Raw genomic sequence first — 12,760 nt, 5'->3', positions numbered from 1 at the left:
GCTACTGTCGCCTCTGGCTTGCTCATAAGGGATAAATTCATACATTTAAAATTTACATATTTCTGTAAAGCTACTTTGAAACAATGTCCATTGTTAAAAGCGCTATACAAATAGAACTGAATTTAATAATACATGCAACAACAAATTTTTATTATTTTTATTAATTTTTACTGTTTTTATTAATATTTTGTTATCACTGATTAATTAATTAATCATGGAAATAATAATAAATCATAAAAAAGCTAAGATAGGAACTGTTTCTCTTGCTACGACCTTAAACGAGAAGTACAATCACACTGTTGTATTCAGAACATAAAAAAATCCCTCAGCATGCACTGATAAACTTATTGAATTCTTTTATTTTATTTGTAAGTAAAAGTAAACATTGTTTTGAGCCACCCATTAACAACAAAGCACAAGCAATATTCTCTGTAAGAATAAACTCCAGTGTTAATTTATTATGTAGTCATCGTTTACCTACCCCATACAACATATAAACTGTGGTTGGTCGCTTTACGCGTCCATCAGATGGTATCTTCCTAACCATGCGAGCTACAATGAGGCTCTTAATTGTAAAGCAAGCGTGCACTGCAGACATGAGATGAAGCACACCGCTATAACTGCCCCCACCCCCCCCCCCCCCAAAAAAAGGAGCGATTGGTCACGCTACATTGCTACTGGAAAAGCTACACTATTTTTAAAGTAGCAGAGTTACTGTCACGCTACTGAAAAATGTAGTTACGTTAGTAAAGTCGCTACTTTTAGTTAGCTACTCCCCAGCACAGCTCCAACGTCCTGAAGACTTTCCTGTGCAGAAACGTTCACAAATCAGTGTGACTATTACAAAGTACTGACACATCGGGACTCCTTACATAAATTTATTTTAAATTAATGCCTCCTAACAAACAACATCACCAGGCCAACGATTAAACATTTTTTCTGTGTTAAACAGCACATTTTTTATTCCATTTATTACTGTATTTATTAACCTTACTAAAATGAGAGCATTAATATAAACCTATCAAATAAGGCACAGCCGGAACTACTTTCCGAGCTGTGCTGTTATACAAAAATAATGCACGCCTTCTGACCAATCAGATTCGAGAATTCAACCACACTGTGGCATAATGCAATATATTATATAACTGATTATTAAGGTGATCTTGAACATAATGTGGAACCAAGCAGAATCGAGAGGCTGTTGAAAAAACAACTGTTTATAACATAAGTGATGACAGGAACTAATTGTCTCATGGACATTCCCTCACATTAAACGTAATTATACACAGTTAAAAAGCTGCTGTGGTATAAGGGGACTAACACATGCCAGACTGTGCTGTTCTGCAAAGATAATCCACCACATTATTGTGGGTCATTTTAGTTTAACAGCGTAGTCCGTTAGGTTTTATTCCTTACATATTTAACACACTATATTGTTAGTGCAGCCACTTCAAATTATCACCACTATCCAAGCGTTTTATCCAAAAGTAGCTAGGTCAGCGTTTCCCACTAATTACCTAATTTGTCCCAAAAATAAAAAAGGGAACCGAAAATATTTTTACACTCCTCATAATAACATAAAAGACTTCTGCTTTGTGCCGTTGCTTTGGCAAAGCATCCCTCACTCCAAGTCAGTCAGACCACTCTCCTTGTTTACTTCCCATTTCCCACATGTTGAGTGCACATTTCTTTAGACAGAATAATCGTTTCTATACATTAAACACAAAATTATTCGATTTGATGAGCATGATGTGTCGTATGACGCGCCACTTCGTCTCGATACTGGGATAGGTGACTATGAATTACAGACAGATGATTCACTAAAGGTCTGTCAATCATATCGGTTGTTCATAACTCCTAGGGTTAGGATGATTATATGAGAAATGCTAAGCGAGTATATGTGTATGAGTGAAGTTGCCGAGACGTGTGCCAAATATTTAACCCCATTCTTCTTAACTAAAAGAAGAGTACAAACAGTGTGCTGCATCTTTTATTTTCATTCATTTAATTGTAGTTACCTTCATTTTATGGTCAAATCTGACCTTGGTAACAGGCTGTAAAGAGAGCACCTGGCTGCCTGCCTGAGGTGAGCCCAGAGGAATTCAACTACAAAAGGGCATTAGAACTGTTTTTCTCAAAGCCCAGGAAAATGAAATGTCCAAATTCAGGGTGCAAAGTTTGGCAATAGGGATGTAGTAAGAGTTCTATACCATGTCCTCCTCATCCAGTGGCTCAAATGTATGCTCTAGTCGATTTTATGTTTTGAAAATAAGTGAACCAGTCTTGTTTACCATGCTTTGTAGAGATCAGCCATTTGATCGGTTTCACCGATTAATCGGCACTGATAACTGATTGCTGGATCTTTTATTGGCATAAATCCAGACCGATAGTTTTTCCTGGTTGCGTCTGTTGCGTGAGTAGCTGAGGAGGGTGTCATTATACAGTATGAGCACGGCCTCTAGAGGCGAAATAAAAACCATCACTGACAAATTTTGTTGTGTTATTTGAAGTGTTTTTGATTCCTTTTGGATCAAATTTGGATCTATTTTTATTTGTTATTTGGAGTGTTACTTTTTGGTTCAGTTTGGATGTATATCTTTTATTTACTTTAATATTTATTAATATTTATATATTTATTTTTTACAGTCAGTACTGTTTATTTGTGTAATAAAGTTCAGCAGTATTTTACTTTGAGTGTTATGTTTTCATTCAGTATCAATTTTAAAAAACTATCGGTTGATTAATCGGTTACCAGCAGGTACTGCACAACTTAGTTATCGGAATGGGTCAACTCCACTATCGGTCGACCTCTACTGCTTTGGTGGTGTGACTTTTTTGCCATGACATCATCATTCATATCTATACAACCAATGTGTTCATGATTAAATTGCTACTAGAGCACAATACTGTTTACAAGTACTTCATAGATCTAGCCTCTTAATTGTGGACTTTGTGGGGTCCTTGTCATATTGGTCTTTATCCTTTTTGAATACATGTTTGAAAGAAGATAGCTACTCCTTGTGTATTCATTACTTTGTTTTACCTGCAAACACTACCTAGCTTTTGGATATAAGCAAAGAACAAATACCCCTTATCTTTTCTGTAACACCCTGGTTCTAATTAGCTAAGGATATGTAAGGATACCTGTTCTTCTTTAATCATTCAGATGTCAATTTGCTGGTGTATTTGGGATTATTGTCCTGTTGCATGATCTAATTTCGGTTCAGCTTAAGCTGCTGTACTAGAAGGCCTCACATTTGTCTCAAGAATATCCTGGTATAAAGAGGAGTTAATCATTATCTCAATGACTGCAAGTTTCCAGGTCCTGTGGCTGCAAAACAAGTCTAACCACCATGCTTGACAGTTGGTATTCAATTAAATTCAATTTTATTTGTATAGCGCTTTTTACAATAGACATTGTCTCAAAGCAGCTTTACAGAATTATCAACACGGTCTGAGGTGCTGTGTTTTTTTTTTGCCAAACACGGCGCTGTGCATGATGAGTAAACATCTCCATCTTGGTCTCATTAGTCCAAAGAATACTGTTCCAGAACTTTAGTGGTTTGTTCACATGCAATTGTGCAGACCTAAGTCATGCTGCCATATTCTTTTAGGAGAATAGACGAATTCGCTATACTCGTTCTGTCTTTTTCTGACTGTGCTGTCAGTAACAAACATTTAATGTGCTTACAGAGGTCTGTAGGTCACAAGACATAGCGCCTGGGTTTTTCTTTATGTCTCTGAGCATTAAATGGTCTTACTTTGGGCTTAATTTCTGGAACGCCCACTGTTGCAAAGATTGTCAACTGTCACTGTTGGATGGCGAATTTCAATTTGTTTGGAGATGGCCTTATAACCCTTCTCAGACTGATAAGCAGCAACAATTGCTTCTCTGGGGTCATGGCTGATGTCCTTTCTTCTCAGCATGATGTACATACACACCTGAGTGCTTCGGAACACCGAACTGCCAAATGTTCTGCTTTTATAGAGGCAGTAACATTTCTTGACGATGAACTAACCTTGTGCATTTCATTACTAACAGCTTACTGCTAATTACTCTTTTAATGATTGTGGAAATAGAAAGCGTGTACTTGCTATTTCCCACCTGATTTCTGAATCCTGGTTTACTTTTTGGGCAGAATAGCTACATACTGAAATCTGTTGAGTATTTTTGTTGGGTTTTTTTTGTCACCTGAGGTTATTTAAAGTTGTTATTTAGACCCTGATAAATAAAAACATAGAATTCAAGGAGGGTGTACTTTCTTTTTCCCATGACCGTACTCGGAAGACACAACTGTTGCTCAAACTGATAAATTACTTTCAATGCTATATCATGTGCCAGTAGTTTGAGCTGTTGTAATTTTTTTTAACAACAGACATGATATTTAATATTACATGACATTTAATATGCATACATGTACCTTCCTTGGACTTTTTGTGCTCTTGCCGTTCTTTCTGTAGCGATTTCTCCAGCCTGGACCGATGCTCATACACAACTAAAAGCAGAGAAAGATGGAGAAACACATTGTAAACATTCTATGACTAAGCAGAATCCACACATACACAGAATTATACAGTAGTTATACAATAGACATTCCAGTCCGGGCTTGGACAAAAACGTCAGCTGAATGGGTAATATGAGCTGTGCTGTTTTTAAGAACACACACACACACACACACACACACACACACAAACACACAGCATGTGAGCCACTGACCCACTGACAGGCTCCTCCATTACTTTTTTTTACGCATACAAAGCCATAATGGCCGAAATGTGCACCTCTTGTGCACCACGTTTAGATCACAACGAGGAATAATTAACTATTAACTAATAACTATTATGATCCAGTAAAGTTAGTGTTACCCTCTTCTTCATTTCAGTGTAGGCTTTTGGTTTAAACTGCACTTTGTTTGAATGATCAAAAAATTCTTGTGGCAGAATAAAATCAATAAAAACAGTACTCTAGAAGTAGAAGTAATATTACAGCATATCAGACACCAGACCATGCCACGTTCGAGGTGAAGAAATTTGCTCTGCTGCGGTCTGAAGGCTCGGCCGGTCACAATCCATCCTTTTAAACATCCTTTTTTAATAACAGTAACAGGAAACGGGCTTTATTGCAGGTTAATATTAACCTGACATACTAATTCACTGCGAAGAGGATTCTGAATGCAGAGTTGTTGTTTTTTTTGTGATTACAGTGGGCGTGTCATGTTCTTATGGTTGCAGTGTGTTGTGACGTTAACCCTTTTTTTCCCCATACCAACACAAAACGTGCTCCAGGAAGCTCTACTTAAATGTTAACTACTATCTCTATTAATTCCGTTCCCCCACACAACGTGGGTGATTATCGCCTGCCAGACCTCAGTATCGGGTTGTGTGTCAATCATTGGCGATATCTGATTACATTGTACTTTTACCGTAGCCTAGTGTACTACTTTATCGTTAGTTAGAAAGCTGCATTGACAGGTCCAGGTACAGTGCATTCTTGTTTTCCCACTTCAAAATGAAAACGTGAAGGTTTTTCGTAGCAGGTACAAAAAATATTAAACTCATTCATTTTGTCATACAGTTATTTCTAAAAAGGCCAAAGGAAAATGATCCAAAATCCTTTTTTTTTTTTTTTAAGTGCACTGCAGGACATTTCAACATGAAGAGTTGACCTGGAAGTACAACAGGCGATACTCTGGTTAAGTTGTGTGCTCTGGAACCTTAACCTGTTTTCATAAAACATATGATAAAAACTGGATCGACAGATGCAGCTATCCAAATGAATCTTCCAACCTCACTTCAAACTTAGGAACTAAATGAACCACAGTGAAAGAAACAATGACCCCTAGTTGATATTTAAGCTCCGGCACACTGAACTCTGTTCGGACAGACAGACAAATACATAGACAAACACACAGGCAGACAGATATTCAGCCACATTATGCTTAATGTAATACTGGTGGATTGTGATACAATCTTAGGAAGACAGGCAGAAAGAATGTGATTGAGTGGGCCAGCAGAAACAAAAACGAGACACAATCCATTTCTGCAGCACCAATGACATGCTTCCAAATCCAGTCTAGGTAGACTTACCACAAAAACCAGAGGAGTCACAAAATGGTGTGTGAAAAGAAAAAGGCTCTACAATGATACCTTTACAGACAAGATAACAGCACAATAATGAATGAGTACAGAACAAAGCTACATCTAATTTAGCATTCTCACATACCTGATTCTCATACGCCTTTCCCCTGGCTATGTTAGCTCAGATTAAAAAAAAAAAATCTAAGCAGAGTATCTTAATGCACTACACACAACACACTGAGATTATCTATCAGTTATCAAAGAATAAGATTTTATTAACAATAATGTGCGCCTGTGAGTGAGAGGCTATCTAACACAGTGTGCTAGCTTGCAAAATAGTCACTCAAGTATGCTGCTTATGAATGTGCTAGCACTCCATTTTATTCTCATTTCCTGTTTTCACTCATCTTCTTTAATCTGGTAGCTTTGCTTTTTTGTGGTTTTTTTTTTTATTTTTACAGTAGAAATATTTTAACTGTAAGAAATCCATTCAGTGAAGGCATAACTGAGTGAGCTTTGCTAATGAACTGAAGGCTATGGTGCTAATTCAGCTAACAAATGCTAGGAATAAGAATAAGAGTTCTGTTGCGCTCAAGTTAATCTCATAACTCAAGGAAAGCTAACAAAGAAACTGCCTCCTTAATGTGGAACTTGGGATGTCAGGAAGATGTCTTCAACACCCAAGTTCCTCAACCCAGAGCTCAGCATATGACGTACAATCAAACACTTTTCTTCTCTACTTTTAAATGAGATTATAGTAGTATTTGTTTTAGATCAATCAACATATACTGTACATACATATTAGCTGGCCAGGTTTAGAACACTGACTACACAGTATGTTGCCCATTGCAAATTGGGTTTATTGTCAAAATTGACAGACTTTCAGCTGTTTGCAATGAACAAATCAAACAAAAGCAACTGAAAGGTATTTCATGTGTATCAGGGATATATGTGTTCCAGCTGAAGCACACCTGGTGCAATTAATGAGGCCCTTGACTAGTTGCGTCAGGTGTGCTTGAGACAACACCTCTTTTGCATATTTGTGTTGTTGTGAGGGATTCTATTCAGGGGGTTGAATAATTTTGAAAGTGGAGAAATCATTAAGTTGCATTTTGAGTTGTATTTGTGGAAACCACTTGAAGCATTCGTTGTGCTGAACTATTTAAAATGCTTTTGTTTTATTTGTTCGTTGCAAACAGCTGAAAGTCTGTAAACTTTGACAATAAACCTGATTTTCAATGGGGGGGGGTTGAATAATTTTGATTGCAACTCTACTTTATGAACTTTAAAGATCAGTCATCGTTAAGATTAGCTGGCTAGTTTGTGGCTACAAGTGCTATAGCAATGAGAGAATTTCTCTGAAAAATATTGTAAAAAAATAAGTACAATAAGTACATTTCAATGTCTCCTCAATTCTGTTCATTTCTGTGTTTAAATAGAAAACCCACTCCTTTCATGACTGTGTCCGTGTATGTTCTCAGACTGAATCATAGGTCCCGAATTAAAACAGCATTAATTGTTATATACATGTAATTATGGCTTTCCTTATTACAAGTCCAGATGCAACTACTAGCTTGGGTTAATTACACTTATGGTACTATTAAGGCTATAGTAGAGCAGTATGTACACACATCAGGCGTATATGTTAAGGATTAGAGAGTATATTAGGTGCTATAAATAAACCTGGCTTGCTGGTACAAACAATTCACTTCAGACTCCAGAGTAGGCTTGTGTTATACAGATTTTTTTTCCCCTGCTCACAATTTTCCATTTACAAATATTATGCTAAATAGTTTAATCGAACAGAATACAAAGCATAAAAGATGATAGTTAAGAAAAATTTCTTCACTTTTCACTGAGCCATTTTTAAACCATTTTCCAGGTGATTTTTTTGTGGCATCACCAATGAGCTTAAATATAGTTGTATAGTAATATATACTTACTATATATAATAGGGATGCACCGAATGTTCGGTAGCCGAAATTATTCGGCCGAATAAGTGAAAAGGCCGAATAAATTTGACCGAACAATGACGTGTTTGATGACGCGACCAAATAGCCTAGCAACCAGAGTGAGACACGCGAATGTCACGACCTACACTTCCAGCAGCGTGCTCTGAGAGATGAGAGGGCACGCGCGCATGCATGAGTGCTTAGCGAGCGCATGCTCTTCGGATGTTGAAAACCGTAACATTGTTTACTGTGGACACATGCGTTTGTTTTGTTTCTGTTCCGGAGTATCCTGTCACGTCGCGAGACATAAGGGAGTAGAGTATGGAAGCAGGTAAAGACTTATATATTTAAGGGCAGGCAGACAAATCCAAATCGTAATCCAAAAAATGTAGTCAAGACAGGCAAAGGGTCGCACAATTGGCAAACAGGCATAAACGGGGCAAAGCAGGAATCAGAGTCGCGGTCACAGAAAACAGGGTCAAAACACAAAACAAGAAACATGAACTAGGACTATGGACTGGAAGCGGAAAAACCAGCGGGGATTAAGTGAACTGATCTATAGTTTAAACTAACTAAATCTATCAAGGAACCTAACATTAACAACGTATCTAACTATACTATATCTACTATAATACTCCGCGAGGTGTACAGGGACGCGAGCGGTATATATCCCCAATATAATCAGCCGTATAGAACTGAATATAACCATTTTTTGCACTCGTCAATGCACTTTTTTGTTGGTAGGCTACAGAGTGTTACATTCTTTCAGCAGTCAGTTATAGGCCTAACATCGGCTATTCAAGGGGGGCTCAAAGACCACATAAAAATATATTTATTTTACTCATTTATTTATTTAAAGTTATATTGTGCCTTGTTGGTAGCCTATGCCTGCTGGAATGAAAAAAATGTTCAGTGTTAAATAAATATTTTGAAATTGTTGTTTTTGTAATTGATTTTTTCTTTGAAAAGCAAGACAAAATAGTAAAAAGCACATTTTGACTATTTAATTTATGCAATGGTGAAAAAATGGCAAAAGAAATGGAAAAAACGCAAAAAATACGTGTTCGGTGTTCGGCCTTTGGCCAAGTTTTTCATTATATTCGGCTTCAGCCAAGAATTTTCATTTTGGTGCATCCCTAATATATAATATAGTAATACACATCCACCATCCACTTTATTATGAACACCACTACATTCATGCAGTTATCTAATCAGCCAATCATGAGGCAGCAGCGCAATGTGAAACATCATGTAGATACAGGTCAAGAGCTTCAGTTAATGTTCACATCAAGCATGAGAATGAAAAAAAATCCATATTGCTTATCCTGCACAGGGTTGTGAAGAGCCTGGACCCTATCCAAGGGAACTCAGGACATGGGGACACCCTGAACATTGTGCCAACCCATCGCAGGGCACAATCACACATATTCACACACTACTGACAATTTTGGAAATGCCAATCAGCATACAACGCATGTTTCTGGACTGAGGGAGGAAACCAGAGTACCCAGAGGAAACCCCTGAGGAACAAGGAGAACATGCAAACAACATGCATACAGGACAATGGTGGGACTCAACCCCCCAACCCTCCTCTAATGACAATTAGTGCTGGAACAGTATGAAAAACAAAAAAAATCACATTATGATAATCATACCCCAATATCAGAGTTTTCTGTATATCACTGTACAAACTAGCGCATGATTACATGAGGGGCGACAGAGCGGCTAGGAAATGCCACCTAACATCTCCATGGTCCTTGGTTCAATTCAAAGCTCAAGTTACTGTCTTTTTGTTGTTCTGTATGTTCTCCCTGTGTGCGTGCGACATTCCTCCAGGTTTGTGAATTGGCTAAACTGCCCCTATGTGTGTACATGTGTGTGCAATGTGTTTATGATGCCCTGAGATGGACTGACAGCACATCCAGGGCGATCCGGACTACGATAAAACAGCTACTGAAGACGAATGGATGAATGACAGGTTACATAATTTATGTGAAGGTTACACATGGTCTTGTGCTCTGTGTATTGCGGTATAAAGTTTTGTACAAAAGCATACTGAACCGTCACTATAACCTCTACCATAATTACTCTATGTGCCAAGAGTAAAGGGTTAGTTTTAATGTAAGAGCTGTAAAATGGCCGTCATTTCATGTAAAAAAAAAAAAAAAAAAAAAAAATTATAAAAAGTTTCTAAATAGTCTTTAAATTATTATTTTGAGGGAAAAACACACTGACTACCTATTGATAACTACTTATAAAGAATAATGTGTTAGTCGTTATGGAAGTCATTCTGCATATACAGCTTCGTGAAGATAAAACTTTGTCTAATCATGTTGGGGTTTGTTTTTTTGTTGTTGTTTTTTTTTAAGTACAAACAAGAACAGAATTAAAACAAAAACAGCCTGGATTAAAACAAAGTAAGAAAGTAAAGAAAAGTTTCAGGGGTCTCGAGATGTCTTGACCTTGTGAAACACTGTTGAATACCTTGGAGTTGGGCTGAGAGAGACTCCTGGTGCTGCTGGTATTTCAGAGCCAGAGCTTCCGTCCTCTTGAGCTGCTGGTGCATTTCATACCAAATCATTCCTCCATAAACGAGGACAAAAACCACAGTGGTGAGAAGCAACAACTGGAAGATTTTCCTTTGCTTTCTGGAGCAAACCCCACTGCCCATGTTCTCCTCCACGCTGAGCATACACAACAACTTTCTCCAAAAAACTTTCCCCTCTTTATGGGCTTTACATTCCAAGAGCAGTCATTTAAACCAGGATTTTCCAGCTCAGATGGAAGCAGATTCTCTGGTGTGGAACATCCATTTCCAGGATGGAGGAAAAGTTTCCCATACAGCTCTGTTTACTTTCACCCTGAGAAGAAGAAGAAAGAAAAGTTGCAAAAAGTGAACAAAAGACGGTTTTTTCCCTCTAGCAAACAAACAGAAGTAGTCCTAAGCTCGTTTTTTTCCTCTCCAAAACTTTTCTACAAATATGAATTACATTTTATATATTTATATATTTATATATATATATATATATTTATATATAACCAGACCTATTAGCTTTGCACGACACCTTTAGCTTTAGTTACGTGTCACCGAGCTGCAGCGGACCTGAAGGAAGTCCCTCCCTGCTTATTGCCCGTCCTGGGCCTACTGCTATTGGTGTATGTACTGCTCCGTCAGAGGAAAGTGTGTGTGTTGGGACGGTGTGTGTGAGTGAGTGTTTTCCTGGTGCTACATTAAAATGCCCCACGCTTATCTTTAAACTTGCATAACCATAATAATGCATTATCTGCATTGTTTTATTTCCCTTTGTTATAGCTGGTCAGAAACTGTCATCCAATTTAGCGATTAAACGTCATGTAACAAAATCCGATTGTCCTATTGGTTGACTAGGCGGAACGTTCTCAGTCAATCGCAGCGCAGGAGGCGGGATTTTTTTTTTGGTATACGGTTTAAAAGTGGCTGTTTGTAGCTACTTGAAATGAGCAAATTTATATTGTGTTGTTGTTGTTGTTGTTGTTGATGACTTCATCTCTCGCGTTTGGAATTCGTTTTACCCTAGAGGGAGGTTAAAGCAATAAAGCACGAGAGACTGTGTTCTTAAGCACAAACGATGATTCATATAGACTATGTTTACATGGACAGCAGTAATGTACTTATTGACCTTATTCTGAATACGTCAGTATTCTGATTAAGGTGTAAATTAAGAATTAAGAAAATAAGTCCAGATCATGAGAAAACAACAGAAAAAAATTAATAACGCATGGACGCTTAGGGCTTCCATATACATGAATTGCTTTTAGAATATTCCTTTCATGTTCCTGTTTTACATGTTATAGAACATAGATCGAATAACATCACACGTCATTATGTCCCCGCGGCACGCCGTCTGACGTTCCCTCCAGAATTTCACATATCAACATACAGTTCGTCCTCGTTATGGTACCATATACAGTTTTGTGTGTTTCATTTTTCTTTTTATGAAAGCTTCAAGTGCAGTTAATTATTTGTCGTGCTATACGTGCAAATAGACGCAGACGGATACAAATTCTCCAGCAACAGGCCTCCTGTGTACTTTCATTCGGCAACATTTCATTCATGCCACTGCGACAAACTCGGAGGTACTGGATGCGAGTATGAATTAAGGACTGGTGGGAAGGTGTTGTTTTAATGGAATTTGATGACGCCGAATGGAAAGAAAATTTTTGTATACATGTCCTGACGCAAAATGCGGCAAAAACTCCCACATGACATTAATAGTGTGATTAAGGTGTGTATATGTCTGTAATGCACTTCAATAATGCGACTAAATTAGGAATACTCAACATGTCTTAATACCATTTGTGTTTACTTCGAGTATGACTTTTGCTGGATTAAGGTAATAAATAATCACTGTTTACATGGTAGTTTCTTAATCAGTGTATTGTCTTAATTGGGTTAATATCGATTATTGTTGTCCATGTAAATGTACTGATTGTGTATACAGTCACACAACTCGAAGAAAAGTAAAAATCTACTTAACTGTGATACAAACGAGTGGCTTGATGCTTTCATAAAAAACCCCAGTATTATAAAACAAATTCAGTGTTCCAGTGTTCAATAAATAATTACATTTATGAATAATAATATTCACAATAAACAATTCATCCAGTGAACAGTAAGGCAAAGATCAAGGTATTCTATGAACAACAACGGCTGCATTGTAACAGATTTGTTGATTCAAAATCTGGCGCAT

General features: G+C 37.5%; 1 protein-coding gene across 6 annotated transcripts in view; it reads right to left on the bottom strand.

Moving 5' to 3' along the window:
* Positions 1 to 11,230, bottom strand: part of golim4a (golgi integral membrane protein 4a) — a 29,386-nt gene extending 18,156 nt beyond the window's left edge. For all 6 annotated transcript variants that reach the window (XM_017466270.3, XM_017466271.3, XM_017466273.3 and 3 more), the window contains exons 1-3: positions 11,076 to 11,230; positions 10,515 to 10,891; positions 4,422 to 4,496 (exon numbers count right to left, since the gene is read on the bottom strand). In XM_017466270.3, the coding sequence (XP_017321759.3) occupies positions 4,422 to 4,496; positions 10,515 to 10,722 (283 nt within the window). In that variant the 5' untranslated portion in view covers positions 10,723 to 10,891; positions 11,076 to 11,230. The remainder of the gene's footprint in view (positions 1 to 4,421; positions 4,497 to 10,514; positions 10,892 to 11,075) is intronic.
* Between the last annotated feature and the right edge of the window lie 1,530 nt (positions 11,231 to 12,760).

This window comes from Ictalurus punctatus, chromosome 4, assembly GCF_001660625.3.
Source record: "Ictalurus punctatus breed USDA103 chromosome 4, Coco_2.0, whole genome shotgun sequence".
In the NCBI taxonomy this organism is placed as follows: Eukaryota; Metazoa; Chordata; class Actinopteri; order Siluriformes; family Ictaluridae; genus Ictalurus; species Ictalurus punctatus.
This window is presented reverse-complemented; position numbering and strand designations above follow the sequence as displayed.